Source organism: Podarcis filfolensis (genome assembly GCF_964270895.1).
Source record: "Podarcis filfolensis genome assembly, chromosome: 12".
Lineage (NCBI taxonomy): Eukaryota > Metazoa > Chordata > Lepidosauria > Squamata > Lacertidae > Podarcis > Podarcis filfolensis.
In genome coordinates, this window is record NC_139614.1 from 58,596,328 (window position 1) to 58,615,320 (window position 18,993).

Consider the following 18,993-nt stretch of genomic DNA (forward strand, 5'->3'; position numbering starts at 1 on the left):
GCTACCAAGTACTCTACCTGGCGACCTCGCCACCTTGAATCGAGTATTTCCGTGGCTTCGTTACAGTGTTCCCTCTCCTCGACTCGGGGGTGGGTGGTAACCCCTCCCTCCCGTCCCGGGAATTCCCGCCCCTCCCTGTATGGTGAAAGTAGGGACCTGTGGAACACTGGATGTATCTTCATGCTGTCAGGCAACTTGAGTTTAAACGCCACTGGGTTCACCTGCTGCATGACCTCAAAAGGCCCTAGCCGCCTAGGCTGCAACTTCTTGCACCCTCCCTTTATGGGCAACCCTTGGGATGACAACCACACCCGGTCTCCCACCCGTATGGCCTCCCTCTCCCGATGGTGCCTGTCCACCTGCCTCTTGTAAACTTCCTTGGCCCGCTCTAAGTTCAGCCTGAGTTGCTGGTGTAAAGCCTCCATTTCCTCCACAAATTGCTCAGCCGCCGGTACGCTCCATCCTTCCTCCCCCCGCCCCGGGAATGCCCTGGGGTGACACCCGTAATTGGCCATGAAAGGGCTCATGCCCGTGGACACGTGTTCAGCGTTATTGTACGCAAATTCAGCCAAAGCTAATTTCTCTACCCAATCGTTCTGTCTCTCGCCGACATAGCAGTGCAGGTATTGCTGGAGTATGCCGTTCGCTCTTTCGGCTTGTCCGTTCGTTTCCGGGTGCCTCGCCGTCGAGAAGCTCACCTCGACCTGTAGCAAGCTCATGAGTTTCCGCCAGAACCGGAAAGTAAATTGTTTCCCGCGATCCTTGTCAGTTCCCTGACAAGGGTATTTTTAGTTATTCTCCCCCCCTCTCTTTTCTATACAATTGTGTTTTGTGAGGGTTGTTTAATAATTTTTGCTATATTATTTTTCTTTTTTGGTTTTCCTTCTGTATGAATTCTTTGATGGGAAGTGAGACTATCTTTCCGACTGAAGCTCTTCCCACATTTGAAGCACAGATAGGGTTTCTCCCCTGTATGAATTCTTTGATGGGAAGTGAGACTATGACTATGTTTGAATCTCTTTCCACATTCCAAGCAATGATATGGTTTCTCCCCTGTATGAATTCTTTGATGGGAAGTGAGATCACTACCCTGACGAAAGCTCTTCCCACATTCAAAGCACTGATAGGGTTTCTCCCCTGTATGAATTCTTTGATGGGAAGTGAGATCACTACCCTGACGAAAGCTCTTCCCACATTCAAAGCACTGATAGGGTTTCTCCCCTGTATGAATTTTTTGATGGAAAGTGAGACTCTGCCTGTGACTAAAGCACTTTCCACATTCCAAGCACTGAAAGGATTTCCCCCCTGTATGAATTCTTTGATGGGAAGTGAGATGGGCGCTTTGACTGAAGCTCTTTCCACATTCCACGCATTGATATGGTTTCCCCCCTGTATGAACTCTTTGATGGGAAGTGAGACCATCTTTCTGACTGAAGCTCTTCCCACATTCCAAGCACTGATAGGGTTTCTCCCCTGTATGAATTCTTTGATGGGCAGTGAGATGGGCGCCTTGACTGAAGCTCTTCCCACATTCCAAGCACAGATAGGGTTTTTCCCCTGTATGAATTCTTTGATGGAAAGTGAGATGGGCGCCTTGACTGAAGCTCTTCCCACATTCAAAGCACTGATAGGGTTTTTCCCCTGTATGAATTCTTTGATGGAAAGTGAGATGGGCGCCTTGACTGAAGCTCTTCCCACATTCAAAGCACTGATAGGGTTTTTCCCCTGTATGAATTCTTTGATGGAAAGTGAGACTCTGCCTGTGACTAAAGCGCTTTCCACATTCCAAGCACTGAAAGGATTTCTCCCCTGCATGAATTCTTTGATGGGAAGTGAGACTATCTTTCCGACTGAAGCTCTTCCCACATTGGAAGCACAGATAGGGTTTCTCCCCTGTATGAATTCTTTGATGGGAAGTGAGATGGGTGCTTTGACTGAAGCTCTTTCCACATTCCAAGCACTGAAAGTGTTTCTCACCTGTATGAACTCTTTGATGGCAAGTGAGACCACCTTTCCGACTGAAGCTCTTCCCACATTTGAAGCACAGATAGGGTTTCTCCCCTGTATGAATTCTTTGATGGGAAGTGAGATGGGTGCTTTGACTGAAGCTCTTTCCACATTCCACGCATTGATATGGTTTCCCCCCTGTATGAATTCTTTGATGGCAAGTGAGACTATATTTCCGACTGAAGCTCTTCCCACATTTGAAGCACAGATAGGGTTTCTCCCCTGTATGAATTCTTTGATGGGAAGTGAGATTCTGACTGTGTTTGAAGCTCTTTCCACATTCTCTGCACTGATACAATTTCTCTCCACTGTGAGTTCTTTCATGTGAAGTGAGGCTATTACTCTGAATGAAGCTGTTTCCTTGATGGGAGGTGGACTGGGAGCTCTGACAGACGTTCTTTCCACACTCTGAATATTTATTTGACTTCACCACTATGTGGATTCTGGTGTGGTCCCCCTTGTTCTTCCCTTCCAATTCATCAACATCTGCAATGAAGAGAGAAGCTAATTAGAGCCTCAGGAAGAAATGGAGCTCCACATTATTGAACAAAGTTAATGAATGTTTGTGATAGAGGAAAAACTGAAAAGAGTTTGATGTGAGGCCTTACTATAATTTTCACTGCCTTTGTTGGCTGGTATTTACTGACATATTGCTGGCTTTTATCTGGGATAAATTTTGAAGAGTCGGTGGAAGAAGATTGGAAGAAATTTAAAGACTATTTACAGAAATACTACAAAATGAATGAATGTTAGCATGATGTTGGATTGAAGTTAAGTGGTTTTCAGCAGTAATGTTATAAAGATGTGTAAAAATGGATTGTTAACAGGTGATAATCTCAAGTTATAATATATTAAGATTAAATATTAGGATAAAAACAAAGAGGGGAAGGATTTGCTGAACCAACTAATTGAACTGGATACAAAAAAGGGAGGTGTGAGGAGGTCTGGGGAACAAGCGAATGAAAGATAAGACGCGGAAAGATTGAACTGTTTTTAACTGTTTTTTACTTTGTATTTTTTCTTTTTCTTTTTTCTTTTTGTAATATTTTGAAAACTTTAATAAAAATCTTTTAAAAAAATAATATCTGGGATAAATTTTGTTTCGCTCAATCCTGGAATCCATTCCGTCTCCAAGGTCAGTCATCTCTTTGGTTAATCAAAGGCAAACAGAAGGAAAAACCACAAACCTGACAGAATTTAATTCAACTTCCCTTAAAGCTCTGAGACCGACATTTAAAAAGACCAGGGAGGTTCAGACAAGCCTGGTCATTGCTTTAAAAGGAATGACTAGACAAAGAAAATTCAGAGAAGAAAGAGTTGATATCCCTCCATTCAGGGCTCACGGCGGGGATGTTAGCATCTCAGATGCTGTTGGTCTCCATCCAAACAGTGGAGGCTCATCACAGAGGTATGTATGGAGTTTCAAAACTGATCTTATGATCCAATAGGGAGTTTTACCGAGAGAGTCCATGATCCCACAATTCTTCTCCTTGACTTCCTTATGCAGAACTCTTTGGTCAGGATCCAGCAACGTCCACACCTTGTCTGTAAAACAAACAGCAACATCTTCACCTGCACATGCCCCATCAGCAGTGTCCTCAATCTGGTTGGTCCAAATTTAAATTTATATGTAAATTACCTTCTTCACTTTGAACCCCCCCCCCGCATGTTCATGAGGAGACCAGGGAAAATGACTATTACTCACACTTAATCAAAGCACAACAGCCACAAGAGCTCCTGTCTAGGCATTCGGCTATGTGGTGTTCAATGTTCTCTGTTCTCTCCTGTTTCCCCTTTTTTGTTTCCGTTTAAACCATTTCATGAACCCAAAACTCATACACTGACTACTAATGATGAACCACATATTATAGATCAGGCATGTCCAACTTGAAGTAGGCTGTGATCTACGATCCAATATAAAAACTGGCAGTGATCTACCACCCAGGGATGGGTGTAAGGTAGGTGGGCACGCACCGGCTTCTTCTCCTGAGGGGGCGGGGGCACTCAGACTGCTTCCCCTGACATGCCAGGCATGCGCAGCGGCAAAACATCCCCTCCTGTGAGAGGAGCTTGGCGGTTGCTTCCCGGACTGGGCCCACACGTGGTGTTGCAACAGCCCCTCAGGCACCGCAATCTATGAACATTCATCCCATGACCAACGGATCGATCGCTATCGACGTGTTGGACATGCCTCTTATAGATATTCCTGCAAATTTATTCTGCTATTTTTGAGATATACAAATGACATGAGAAGACTCAGTCTACATATTTGTATCATTTATTATTGCTAGGATCCTTGCTTTTAAAAGCAATAAAAAGTTATTCCAAATATCCATAGAAACAACATGAAAGACAATTGGCTAACATATAGTGACTCAAGGAGGAGATAAATTATTGCCAGAAAGTGAAAAAATTTGAAGCACTTAAACAGTGGAGTGAATTGGCTAGAATATTACCAGCTAACAGCAACGTTCGAGAAGGATAAAAAGTCAAAGGGTTTTGATTAAAAAAAATTGGTATGGGAAATGGAAATATTATACAATAATCAAAAGACTATATCAAAAATCTACAAATTGTTACAGAATGGACAACCAGAAAAAGAAGAAAAGGGAAATGCCATCAAAAAGTCGGAACAAGATCTAGGCCATACAATAGAATGCAAAGAATGGGAAAAATTATGGACAAAAAACAAACTTCACAGCATGTTATTTAATAAGAGAAAATTATATGAAAATGTATCATAGGTGGTACTTGGCACCAGAAAGGCTGGCCAAAATGAACAAAACGCACAACAATAAGTGCTGGAGGTGTATGAAACAAAACGGAACCTTCTACCATATGTGTTGGACATGCCCGGAGATTAGGAAATTTGGGGGCATGATCCATGAAGAGATAAAGAAAATACTAAGAATAACTTATAGTAAAAGTCCAGAGGCATTCCTATTAGGAATATTAAATGATGACATTCCAAAAGATAAAGTTAAATTATTCTTATATGCGACGTCAGCGGCAAGAATTGTGATAGCTAAGTACTGGAAAGGGAAACAAATACCTACCAGGGAATACTTGGAGTTAGCCAAACTGACGGACATCATAAGACAAAAACCAAAAAGTTTAGTGAAGAAGGAATGGGATTGTTTGAATGAATACTTCAAAACTTGTTTGAATGAATACTTCAAAAGACCAGGTTCAAGGGTAAAAATCTGGTTGAGTTTAGAATGACATCGTGAATAGAAAGGAAAAGGAATATTGACACATATATACATGAATAAGTTAGGTTTGAGATAATAAGGAAATACAGAAAGATATAACAGGACTGAAATGAAGTGTTGTGAGGTCGGTGGAGATCTTTGTTTTAACAATTTTGGTTATGGAACAATTTTGGTTATGAATACGGTATTGGGAATATGTCTGTCTTTTTTCTTATCTTTTATCTACTTTTTATTTTTTATTTTTCTTTTATTTTCTTTCATTCTTTGTTTTGTGTTTTAATCTGTAAGACTTGATTTTTTTTGTTTTTGTTTTGGTGTATTGTTATATTTTGTTAATAAAATTTAGGTGTTTTTTTTTTTAAAAAGTTATTCCAAAAAAAGAAAAAGAAAAAGGCAACACATGGAGGCCCCATCTGCAATCAATCTTGAAATAAGGATCGGGTTACTTTAAAGAGTCGTGGCTTCTAGTGCGCAATGGATTTGTAAGTAGTCAGACATTGGTAGGGCATTCAGATCAAGGTACTGGTTTTATTTTTTAAAATAATAATAATTTCAATTTACCGTATTTTTCGTCCCATAGGATGCACCGGCCCATAGGACGCACCTAGTTTTTTTGGGGGGAAATAAAGGGAATTTCCCCCCCTTTATTTTCCCCCCAAAACCAGGTCGGGGAATCCAAAACAGGTCGGGGAACAGCGGGATGGCGGCGCTGCGCCTCCCCGCTGCCCCCCGAGCTTGTGGGGCTGCCCGAAGCGCTCCGTGCAGCAGGCTGCGGATGTTTTCCCGAAGCGCCGGGCGCTCTGCTTCCAGCACGCCCCGCACTCCAGGAAGCAGGCTGCTATCCGCAGCCTAGGGAGCCCTGCAGGAACTCCCGCAGGCTCCCCAGGCTTGCGGATAGCTTCCTGAAGCCTGGAGAGCGAGAGGTGTCGGTGCGCACTGACCCCTCTCGCTCCCCAAGCTTCAGCGAAAGCCTGCATTCACCCCAATGGATGCACACAGATTTCCCCTTCATTTTTGGATGGGAAGAAGTGCGTCCTATAGGGCGAAAAATACAGTATATACTCCCCTATATCCGGTGGTCTCAGAGCGGTTCACAAACAAGATCACAGCATACAAAATCAAAGAAAAAGCAATACCCCCCCCCCAAAGCCACATTTTAAAAGACTGTTGGTTTTGGATGTTTTAACCAAAGGCCTGGTTAAAGGGGAACGTTTTCCCCTGGTGCCTAAAGGTGTATAATGAAGGCGTCAGGCGATTTTCCCTCGGGAAAGCATTCCATAGACGGGGAGCCACTGCAGAGAAGGCCTGTTCTCATGTTGCCACCCTCTGGACCTCTTGAGGAGGAGGCACACAAAGAAGGGCCTCAGAAGATGATCTCAGGGTCCAGGTGGGTTCATATGGGAAGAGGCGGTTCTTGAGGTATCGCAGTCCTGAGCCATTTAAGGCTCTATAGGTCAAAACCAGCACTTTAAATTGGGTCTGGAGACTAATTGGTAGCCAGTGCAGTCGGACCAGGATCGGTGTAACATGCTCAAACCGTCTTGCAACCTGGCTGCTGAATTCTGCACCAGCTGAAGTTTCTGAACAGTCTTCAGAGGCAGTTCTATGTATAATGCATAGGTTTCCAGAGCATAGACAACAGTAGGTAGCCTATCCCTGTCCAGATAGGGGCACAGCTGGGCCACCAGCCGAAGCTGATGGAAGGCACTCCGGGCCACTGAGGCCACCCGAGCCTCAAGCGACAGCAAAGGATCCAGAAGGACCCCCAGGCTACAAACCTGCTCTTTCAGAGGAAGTGTAACCCCATCAGGAGCAGGTGACCTCCCAGCCATCTGGTCTTGTTGTTGTTTAGTCATGTCCGACTCTTCGTGGCCCCCTTGACCAGAGCATGCCAGGCACTCCTGTCTTCCACTGCCTCCCGCAGTTTGGTCAGACTCATGCTGGTAGCTTTGAGAACACTGTCCCACCATTTTGTCCTCTGTCATCCCTTTCTCCTTGTGCCCTCCATCTTTCCCAACATCAGGGTCTAGGGAACCCCTAACTAACAATGCCCCAGTCTTATCTGGACTGAGCTTCAGTTTGTTGGCTCTCATCCAGTCCATTACCAAGGCAGGACACTGGTCCAGCACTTCCACTGCCTCACCTGCAGGTGTCAAGGAGAACTAGAGCTGAGTGAAATCAGCATACTGCTGACAACCGCTGCCAATACATTCAGATCACGGTACTGGTTTTAGACATTTTGAGCTGCCAATACATTGTGGTGGCTGGAGAGCTGTGATGTATTCCTAGCCCAAATTGCCTGCAGATGACAAAGGCGCAGGCAGGTGGAGGAACCCAAAAAGGTGCTCCCCTTCTCCATCTCCATCCGGCTGCCTAGCTCCCCCCACCCCCAATCCGAGCAAGCCCCAATCCCTCTCTGGCTCCATCCATTCAGGTCCCCATCTCCCCTCCCCTGGGACTCACCAGATCTCTTGGAGGTCCCTGGGAGGGAGCGCTGAGAGGTTGTGGGGAGGGATGCAGGAGACAGCCGGACCAGGTCAACCGTCCATCTTCCCCCTTCCATCCTTGCTAGCTTTGCAGGATCCGTCTCTTTCATTCTTCCTGAGGAGTCAAGGAGCCAAAGCAAGCTGCAGGGTCCTGGAAGAGAGGAAGAAGCAAAGGCAGCCTCAGAGGCCCTGCAGGGATTTTCTGGCTGGAGGGGAAGCCTCCCAATATGTTGGGGGCCCCATCCACAGCTTCCACAGCAAAATCCCTGCTTTATCTCATTTCTGGCCAGAGAGCTTCCCCTCTTCCACTCTCCACCCATCCAGGTCCCCATCTCCCCTCCCCTGGGACTCACCAGATCTCTCGGAGTTCCCTGGGAGGGAACGCTCAGAGGTTGTGGGGAGGGATGCGGGAGACAACCTGACCAGGTCAACCGTCCATCTTCCCCCTTCCATCCTCACTAGCTTTGCAGGATCCGTCTCTTTCATCCTTCCTGAGGAGTCGAGGAGCGAAAACAAGCTGCAGGGTCCTGGGAGAGAGGAAGAAGCAAAGGGAGCCTCAGAGGCCCTGCAGGGGTTCTCCTGCCCTAGATATTCTCCTGCCCCTGGAGAAGCACAAATGGGGCGCCCCCTTCCCAACAGAAGCCCCATTTCTAAACCTCTCCAGTGGTTCTAATTACCTCCGGTTGCTCCTCACCCCACTTCCTAAGGCTGGCATGGCCTGCACAGTAGTGACCAGAGAGTAGATCCCCTTGAACTCAGTGGGGCTTTTGGACAGAACTTGGTGCCAAAACCACTCACCGTCCCAAGCCTGAAAGCTGCAACCCCAGAGCATGGGCAGAAAACAGACAAGTAGCTATTACATGTGGGTTCCCCCATGCTAGGTGCTTTGTATGGAGAGCCCTGTTGATGCTCTTTGAGCTCTCTCATTGCAAGCCAGGCACATGTGGCCATATTTGCCTCTTGCATGGGGACCAAATCTTCGGGGAAGCTTTTCATCTCCAAAAGGTAGGAAAGAGTAACCTGGGGGGGGGGGGAGCGTAGCTTTTGAGCCCATAAATTCAGCTCACAGTGGTCTATCTGGTGGGCTTGCATGAGCCTTTCTGTTCCTTCTTCCAACTTATCAGGCAGGAACGTCAGAGGTCCAATCTGGAGAGTATTTCATTCTGGGCTTCTTGTGGCAGAGCACAGGACTCTAATCAATTCTTTTCAGTTCTGTCAATAAGGTCATTCCCCAGATTCCTCAAGTGCAAGGACCCAGGGGTGTCTGAGTTAGGGGGTTCCTTGGGGTCCAGGTCAGCTGGCTAGTCAGGCGTGTCACCTGCAGAATCTTTGTCAACTAAAGCAGGATGGTCTGCCTTGGACTGAGGACTTTCTGGAGGTGTTGCTGTATATAGAAGCAGAGGAGCTGGTGATGCCACATTTCTGAATAATCTTGAGACTAATACACCACTCCTTCTTAGATATTGTCTGTGTTTATACACCATCTTCACAAGTCTCCAGTCTCAAAATGTGGTCCCCACCCTGGCATGGAAGCCATCAAAGTACAGATCTTCCACATGTCCTAAATCTGTTGGGTTCTTAAGAACACCAGGCATGTATACCCTTTAACAACTACAGAGATGAGCTTTACGCTCCTCCTGTGACAAGGTTTCCTTTTTTTTTATAAGATATTTATTAGAGTTTTCCATTTTATACAAACAAAGAAAAAAAACATAAAAGAAAGAAAAAATATTAAAAACACAGAAATTTCAAAACCTGTTTTCAATAACATACTTCCTTGACTTCCTCATACCTCCCCTTCTTGTTTTCTAGTTCAAATTATTTATCCAGCAAATCCTGATCTCTTAGCATTACAATTAACTAACACCTTGTTTTCTATTCAACTTCTTAAATTATTGTGACTTAAACATTACTTATACAAAACCATTTCGTCCATTTTCTTTTACCATAACAGCTAGAGACCACTTAATTTCAACCCAACCCCCTTCAACATTCATTAATATTACAATGTTTCTGTAAATAGTCCTTAAATTTCTTCCAATCTTCTTCTGCCGACTCTTCTCCCTGGTCGCGGATTCTGCCAGTCATTTCTGCCAATCCCATACAGTCAATCAACTTCATCTGCCATTCTTCCAGAGTGGGTAAATCTTGCGTCTTCCAGTGCTTTGCTATAAGTATTCTTGCTGCTGTTGTAGCATACATAAAGAAAGGTCTATCCTTCTTTGGCACCAATTGGCCGACTATGCCCAAGAAAAAGGCCTCTGGTTTCTTCAGGAAGGTATATTTAAATACCTTTTTCATTTCATTATAAATCATCTCCCAGAAAGCCTTAATCTTTGGGCACGTCCACCAAAGGTGAAAGAATGTACCTTCAGTCTCCTTACATTTCCAACATTTATTATCGGGCAAGTGGTAGATTTTAGCAAGCTTGACTGGTGTCATGTACCACCTATATATCATTTTCATAATATTCTCTCTTAAGGCATTACATGCCGTAAATTTCATACCGGTGGTCCACAACTGTTCCCAGTCAGCAAACATAATGTTATGACCAATATCTTGTGCCCATTTAATCATTGCAGATTTAACCGTTTCATCCTGCGTATTCCACTGCAACAGCAAGTTATACATTTTTGACAAAATCTTGGTTTTGGGTTCTAACACTTCTGTTTCTAATTTAGATTTTTCCACCTGGAAGCCAATTTTCTTGCCCAAATTGTAAGCCTCCATTATCTGATAATAATGAAGCCAGTCCTGCACTTTGTTTTTTAGTTTCTCAAAACTCTGTAATTTCAATCTGTCTCCTTCTTGTTCCAAAATTTCCCAATATTTTGGCCAATTGGCCTCCATATTGAGCTTTTTCTGAGCATTCGCTTCCATTGGCGACAACCACCTTGGAGTTTTATTTTCCAGTAAATCCTTATATCTAATCCAGACATTAAACAAAGATCTCCTAACAATATGATTTTTAAATGCTTTATGTGCTTTAACCTTGTCATACCACAAATATGCATGCCACCCAAAAAGATTGTTAAAACCTTCTAAGTCCAAAATGTCTGTGTTCTCAAGAAGCAGCCAGTCTTTCAGCCAGCAAAACGCTGCTGACTCATAATAGAGTTTAAGGTCTGGCAGGGCAAATCCACCCCTTTCTTTTGCATCAGTTAAAATCTTAAATTTTATCCTGGGCTTCTTGCCCTGCCAGACAAATTTAGAAATGTCTTTCTGCCACTTCTTGAAACAGTCCATCTTGTCCACAATTTGCAATGTTTGAAACAAAAACAACATTCTAGGCAATACATTCATCTTTATGGCTGCAATTCGACCCATCAAGGAAAGCTTCAAGTTAGACCAAATTTCTAAATCCTTTTTCACTTCCATCCAGCATTTTTCATAGTTATCCTTAAACAAATTCCCATTTTTAGCTGTCATATTAATCCCCAGGTATTTCACTTTCTTCACAACAGTTAAACCTGTTTCATTCTGAAACTTCTCTCTTTCAAACAATGTTAAGTTTTTCTCTAAAACCTTAGTTTTTGACTTATTCAGTTTAAATCCTGCCACCTGACCAAATTCTTGAATTAGTTCTAAAACTCTTTTGGTACTAGATTCTGGCTCCTGTAACGTCAAAACTAGGTCATCTGCAAATGCTCTCAATTTATACTGTTTGGCTCCGACCTGAATACCTTTAACCAGCCGGTCCCTTCTAATCATGTTCAGCAAAACCTCCAGGACCGATATAAAAAGTAAAGGGGAAATTGGGCACCCTTGTCGTGTCCCTTTTTCTATCTTAAATTGTTCCGTAACCACATTATTTACAATTAATTTAGCCTTTTGTTCAGAATATATTGCACCTATACCATTTTCAAAACCTTGGCCTACCCCCATACCCTGTAGATTCTTTTTCATAAAACTCCAAGAAATGTTGTCAAAGGCTTTCTCCGCGTCCACAAATATCAGGACAGCTTTAGTGTTTATGTTCACTTCTAGCTTTTCCAGAATGTCAATTACATTCCTCAAATTATCAGATAAGTGTCTTCCCGGTAAAAAGCCCGCTTGGTCCTTATGGATCTCTTCAATCAATACTCTTTTCAGTCTCTTAGCCAAAATATCAGCAAAAATTTTGTAATCCACATTTAATAAGTATATGGGACGGTAGTTCTTAAGTTGAGTCTTTTCAGTCTCTGTTTTCGGTATAAGTGTAATATAAGCCTCTTTCCACGTTTCTGGTGCCCTTTTCCCTTCCAAAATTTCATTGCAGACCTCCTTCAGAGGTTGAATTAGCCAGTCCTTCAAAGATCTATAATATCTGGAAGTCAGCCCATCCGGTCCCGGAGACTTGCCCAATTGCATGTTTAGGATGGCACCTTCTATCTCCTGGTCAGAAATTTTACCGTTCAACAATAATTTACTTTCTTGTGAAATTTTTTGTAATCCATTTGTTTTCAGAAATTCTTCAATATCCCTTTCATTCTGTGGCCCTTGTGCATATAGTTGTTTAAAATACTTCTGGAAGCAATTTCTAATCTCATTTGGATTATGTATGTCTTTTCCTTCTACTTCCAGGTTTGTAATGGTATTTAATTTTTGTCTTTTTGGCAATTGATTCAATTGGCAACTGTGACAAGGTTTCCAAAGGCTTAGGGTAGCTTGATAGAGATAGCACCAATTTCTAATTCTTGTTTATCAAATCCCACAGACTCTCTGCCAGATTTTCCCCAGAAGGTTTTACAAGTACCTTTCAGGATGGTAAGACTTTTATTACTGTCTGCCAAAAAGGATTTAATGCATTCCATGTCCTCTGTTAGTAGTACAAGGCACCCCATGACTGATAAGCCCTCCTCATTTGTCCCAGAAGGTTGGGAGAAGGAGTCTTTTATCCTTGTTTAGCATTTGCTTTCACATTAGTTCGTCTATTGTTTAGTCTGAATAGGGGAGAGACAGGAAGTGGTCCGGTTCTGCTGCCGCCGATGCAGAAGGGCTTTTCTTCTCCCTGTGCTCCCCCCCCATGTGCAAATGTCCCCGTCTGGCTGCAGCCTCTCTTCAGAAATGTGACTTATCCCTCCACCTGAAGGGGGTTTCTTTGCCTGCCCAGTTTTCCTTGACCCCAAGCCCCCTCCCCAAAATGAAGAGGACAAGGAAGGACCCTCTGCTCCCCGACTTGGGGTGGGGGTCTCCCCCCCAGGCATGCTCTGAAGAGGGACCCCACGCCCCCTCCCTGCCCCCCGGGACCCCCTTCTCCCCATGGCACCCTCAGGGGGAGGAGAGAGGAGACTCACCCGAGTCCAGGAGAGAGAAGCAAGCAGGAAGGGAGGGGGAGGGGGGAATTTAGCCAGGAGGACCTTCACTTCCCCTTCACTTCCTGTCCTCTCTAGGAATCCAGCTCTGCTCCTTTTAACCTTTGCAAAGCCGAGAGCCCCGAGCCCGCCCCTCCTTCTTCCTTCCTGCTTCTGCGCCTGCGCTCGAGGGGCTGCCCCCCTCTCTCCTCCCTCTGCCCCAAGGAGCCCCCACCTCATCCAGACTAACCGCAAGGAAGGCGGCGGTTCCCCACTAGTATTCTGCCACAGACCTTTGGAAACAGCTCCATCTTGTGAAACTTTAGACATTCCTAAGAAGTCGCCTTGTTGTATCACAATGGCATGGAGGACCCGGGGAAGTGGGGCTTCAGCGGAGGGGTCAGTGAGCCCCCCGGAATCCCCAGCTGTCTCTTGGACTTGACTCCGGGACCCGGGAGCTCGAGTTGATGGCCGGGGCCAAGCCTGGAGCTCAGGTTCTACCTGAGACCCCCCCTTTCTGGGACAGATCTCTGGTGCCTTGAGGATGCTTCTGGAAATGTCTTGTGGGAAACAGCAGGGAAGTCTTGGAGCCAGAGCGGGGTGAAGGGGAGAGGCTCCATGGGCGAGAGAGCGGAGGCGGCATCTCCCGTCTTGCAGGAGAGTCAGCAAGAGAGCAGAAGGGGGGGTCAGGCTGGGAGAGAACAAGGGCCATCTAGTCCCACCCCTGCAATGCAGGAAGGGGTGATGGCGCTGAGTCTGGTCTGCTCTGTCTGGCAGAAGCTTCTTTCCAGAGGGATTCTGGCAGCAGGGGACTTTCCCTGCCAGCCGAGAGACGCCCCCAGGGATGGGGTCCTGTCTTTGGAGAGCAAAGTGGGGGAGCAGACCCCGAGCTAGGAAGTACCCCCATGGCTCTGCTTGCCTGCGCAGCACCCACCCGCACTTGCTCCTTGGTCCCTGGAGACAGGGCACCCCTCCCGCTGCGTTGCCCTGGCCCTGAGCTGGAGAGGCTGGTCGGAGGGACTCCTTTTGGGTCTGGGCTGCGGGCAAATTTGCTCTGGAAGGAGGACAGCCCTGGGAGGAGCGTGGGGCTCTCCGAGAGGCCACTCTGATGCTCCGGCCTTCTCGGGTGGCGACATGGAAGCCATCCAAGTATAGCTCTTCCACATGTCCTAAATCTGTTGTGTTCTTAAGAACACCAGGCATGTATACCCTTTAACAACTCCAGCGGTGAGCTTTATGCTCCTCTTGTGACAAGATTTCCAAAGGCACTCCGGGTCAACACCATGTTGTTGTTGTTGTTTAGTCGTTTAGTCGTGTCCGACTCTTCGTGACCCCCTGGACCAGAGCACACCAGGCCCTCCTGTCTTCCGCTGCCTCCCACAGTTTGGTCAAACTCATGCTGGTAGCTTCCAGAACACTATCCAACCATCTCTTCCTCTGTCGTCCCCTTCTCCTTGTGCCCTCCATCTTTCCCAACATCAGGGTCTTTTCCAGGGAGTCTTCTCTTCTCAGGAGGTGGCCAAAGTCTTGGAGCCTCAGCTTCGCAATCTATCCTTCCAGTGAGCATTCAGGGCTGATTTCCTTCAGAATGGAGAGGTTTGATCTTCTTGCAGTCCATGGGACTCTCCAGAGTCTCCTCCAGCACCAGAATTCAAAAGCATCAATTATTCGGCGATCAGCCTTCTTTATGGTCCAGCTCTCACTTCCATACATCACTACTGGGAAAACCATGGCTTTAACTATACAGACCTTTGTTGGCAAAACCATGTACTCAACACCATGTACTCCCTTAATTCCTTATCAAGTTTCCTTATACCATTTGTAGCAATTAAAGCTTCTTCTAACTTTAGTCTACAGCAACTTCTGTGTTATTCATTTAGTTTTCTGCAGAATGCAGAGGCCAGACTGGTGACTGGGAGTGGCTGCTGGGACCATATAAAACCCCTCCTAAAGGATCTACATTGGTGCTCAGTATGTTTCTGAGCACAATTCAATGTGTTGGTGCTGACCTTGAAAGCCCTAAACAGTTTGGCCCTGTATTGCTGAAGGAGCGTCTCCACCCCCTTCATTCATCCCGGACAATGAGGTCCAGATCCGAGGGCCTTCTGGCGGTTCCCTCCCTGTGAAAAGCAAAGTTACAGGGAAGCAGACAGAGGGCCTTCTTGGTGGTGGCACACTCCCTGTGGAACGCCCTCCCATCAGGTGTCAAGAAAGAGCACCACAACTTTTCGGAGATATCTGAAGGGAGCCCTGTATCAGGAAGTTTTTAATGTTTGATGTTTCAGTGTGGTTTTATATGTGCTGGAAGCTGCCCTGAGTGGCAGGGGAACCCAGTCAGATGAGTGGCACATTATTATGATTATGATTATGATTTTTCACACTGGCTGCTGATGGCTTCACCCTGGTGCCTTGCCAGGGCAGGGAGGCAGGGGTCTTCCTAAAAATACTTAGCTGAGCAAGGCTGGATGCAGCGCCTGCTCCCGAGAGTGGCACATGCTGGAGCAGTATGTGGGCTTGCTCAGTTGGGAGGCGGCAGGGGATGTTTAGCTGCTGATCCATTACAAAGTTGGAAACCAGATCTCACCCAGCCCTAGTGGCTCCTCCAAAGGATCCCGGGAACCGGAATGAGAGGGGCTAGGAGACACGTCCAGTCCTGCCGCCCTGCATCCCCAAGGCTGCCATTCCCAGAGGGGTCAGCAATCCACACTTCTTGCCAGGGAACTCTGGGAATTGTCGTTTGGCAGATGGGGGGGTGGGAGAGGGTCTCCCATCCAGTCTCCCCACATAGGGGGCTGCCTCTCCCCACTCCGCAGGGCTCCTCCTGCCTCCAGCTCCTTGGATGCTTATCTCTGTTATTCAATGCGACTTTCCCCTCAATCCGAAGGGGCCTCATTTGCATGCCCTGTTCCTCTTGCCCCAAAGCCCCCTCCCCAAAAAGGAAGGCAGCATCTGGATCCCAAGGAAGAGCAGAGCTGCAGACCTCCTGCGAACTGGCCCCCACCCTGGCTTGGCAGAGAGGACAAGGGAGGACCCTCTGCTCCTTGACTTGGGGGTCTCCCCCCAGCATGCATGAACAGGGACCCCCATGCAGTATCCCTGCACCCCTGGGACCCCCTTCTCCCTATGGCACCCTCAGGGGGAAGAGAGAGGAGACTTGGCAGAGAGGAATTGGGGGCAGGACCCTCTGCTCCTTGCCTTGGGGGTCTCTCTCCAATGCAGAACTGAACTGAGGGTTCAGTCAGCCTGCTTATATAGAGCTGCTTATATAAAGTTGTTATGTAACTGTAACAACTTTCTGTAACTATCCAATCACTGAACATCACTTTCGATCCCTTATTTGCATATGTGGACCTGAGTAAAAACTATCTACAGTATCCCCCTGCTGGCCCAGGGTGAGAACTTCAGTACATAGCACAACCTTTTCAAAGTTTTGATAAATGCTAGTTACAGGTAGCTGTGTTGATCTGCCGTAGTCAAAACAAAATACTGTAAAAACTTCCTTCCAGTAGCACCTTAGAGACCAACTAAGTTTGTTATTGGTATGAGCTTTTGTGTGCATGCACTCTAAGGTGCTACTGGAAGGAATTCATTTATTTATTTATTTTGAGAAATGCTGTTCTGCTTGTCCCAAGGATCGCTGCTCAGGGGCCCCTTCTCACCCCACCTCCCTCCTTGAGGCAGTCCTGGTAGCACCTCACCTGCTTCCAGATGTCAGGGGCCTCCTGTTCCTTCTGCCAACTGGGCCCTGGCCTTTTGCCCCAAAGTCTTGCCCTGGCGGCACTCCTGTGCTGCCCCTCTGCCAAACTCTGCCTTCTGTCTTGCTGCCTCAATTGAGCTCCTCCCAGTTTGGATCTCACTTGTCTGCTGGCCAAGCTGTTGCCCCAGTTTCCTGCTTGCAGGGAGGTAATTTTGCTTCTCCTTCACATTGGAGAGAGGGCAGTAAAAAGATGCTGCTGCAGCTACAGTGAAACAGTCCTTTCTCCCCTTCTCTCATGTCGACATGGGAGCGGTTGTGGAATATAGATCTGAAGTCTACAGGAAGCTATGGTTTAAGGGAAAACTATATGAAAATGATGTGTAGATGTTATTTGATGACATTCATGTTGATAATACTTCATAAGCAAATACTTTTGATAATAACACAATACACAAATAAAATTTAATGGGGCAAATCATTTAAAGAGATGAGCCCATAATCACGATGCATCTGAACCTGGATTTCCCTAGGCTGTGATTGTACCTTTAACTCTAGGCCAGGGGTCTGCAACCTTTAAGACAAAAAGAGCCACTTGGACCCGTTTCCGAAGGAAAAAAAACTGGGAGCCGCAAAACTCGTCATTATAAAAATAACTTTTGTCACTTTTTTTTATTATCTCTTTGTTTGACCCCTCAGAATTACTCCTCCTCATAGAAATAAACATTAAATTAACAAGTTACCTTTGTGTGTGTGTGTATTCTTCACTCCCCTTCAAAAGAGTGACCAGCGTACATGCCCCCTTTCAATGCAGTGACCAGCGTACATGCCCCTTACAATGTAGCGGGCGGGCGGGAAGGTGACCTCGGGATGGTGCATGACTAACGCACGCACTGCCCCCATGCGACGTCACAGCCAGTACAGCGCCCGCCACAGTGGGGAGTGTCGGGGTGCACAATGCGCCTCCTCCCCTCGCTAGTATCCACCCCGGAGCCACAGCAAAGGTGTAAAAGAGCCACATGCGGCTCCGGAGCCGCGGGTTACAGACCCCTGCTCTAGGCCTTCACATTTTGGGGGAAAATGAAGGCTTTCTGGATTATGCCCAATATCAGGGATGTGTAGATGAATTTCCTCCAGTTCTGGGGAGGTGCAGCTTGGACCTACTGAGCTAAGTGCCACCTCCTGCTAATTACTCTTCAAAAGAAATAATAAGATTTGTAGGATTCCAAGTCGGGAGGATGACTCCTCACAGGTTGACCAGGCATGATGCAACTTCCAAAGCAAGGAACACCCCGGGGAACAGATAATCCAGAATTGCTGGTTTCCATCCTGAAAAACACAAAGTGCTTCCAGAGCTCTTCAGCTACATCAACAATCAACACCTGAAGTTATAAAGATCTCACATTATTTAGAACTAGATTTGGGTCTAGGCAGGACTCTATCATTCCTGTTATGATCATTTCCCCTCTGTCTGTTAGGGGTCTGTTGAGGTCAATCCTGATGAACGTGGTATGTGATGCTGCAGAGGCAAAGATGGGAGGCTGCGTTTCATGGCTCTGTTCTTCCAACAGAATCATGCTGGTTGCAATGCTTCTGCTTGTTCTGCTGTGTCATGTTGTGGGCCAGAAACATTCCATTAATTGTAGCATACAAGATGATCCCCTCCCGATCCCTCATGAATTTTACCATCCTGGAGACCTGGTCATTGGAGAGATTGTTTCTCAGGTCTTCTTCCTCCATAATCTCCTCTCGTTCCTGAAACAGCCAACACAGATTGTGATTAATGAGTCAATGTAAGACACCATCTCTCCACCTCACTCATGCCGCTTATGTATTAAGTTCCAAGTATAGTTACTGAGAATTTATATTTAAGGAGCAATTGTGTTTGATCATTTCTGGTGTGAGAAAAGAGGCATCTACAGCACATTGGTGGTATAAAGCATTCCTAGTTTTCTCTCAAAAGTGTTCTTGAAATGTATGGAAGTTGTGGTCTGTATTGGAATTAGGTTGGTGATGTTAGGATATTTCCGTTCCACCTTAAAAGGGAGCAGGATGTTTGTGTCACAGCCTGCGTATTTCCTGTCTCACAGGATGTTTATGTTTTCAGTTGCTTTCGCTTCTTGTTGCCTGAGCAGCCGAAGCAGACGGTCATGGATTTTTTGTTCTGACCAACGCTGAATAAACTGTAAATATGCTCTCCTGCTGTGCATCTTTTGCTGTGTGAATTCTGCTGATAGAGTGTGCACCAGTCCAAGAATGTGGCAATGTTTTCTTGAGGCTTCGTGTCGCTGATTGCTGATATTGCCTGTCTACGGGAGATC

General features: G+C 46.2%; 1 protein-coding gene across 6 annotated transcripts in view; it reads right to left on the bottom strand.

Annotated features, from left to right (window-relative positions):
- Positions 1 to 789: 789 nt before the first annotated feature.
- LOC310746018 (uncharacterized protein) overlaps positions 790 to 18,993 on the bottom strand; it is a 79,458-nt gene continuing 61,254 nt past the window's right edge. The window contains exons 1-5 of one of the 6 annotated variants that reach the window (XM_083579583.1): positions 12,982 to 13,116; positions 8,059 to 8,232; positions 7,683 to 7,856; positions 3,466 to 3,552; positions 790 to 2,493 (exon numbers count right to left, since the gene is read on the bottom strand). In XM_083579583.1, the coding sequence (XP_083435709.1) occupies positions 815 to 2,493; positions 3,466 to 3,552; positions 7,683 to 7,856; positions 8,059 to 8,191 (2,073 nt within the window). In that variant the 5' untranslated portion in view covers positions 8,192 to 8,232; positions 12,982 to 13,116 and the 3' untranslated portion in view covers positions 790 to 814. Of the gene's footprint in view, positions 2,494 to 3,465; positions 3,553 to 7,682; positions 7,857 to 8,058; positions 8,233 to 12,440; positions 12,595 to 12,981; positions 13,118 to 18,993 lie in introns of those variants that run through there. The other 5 variants (XM_083579581.1, XM_083579584.1, XM_083579586.1 and 2 more) reach the window with 5 other exon arrangements.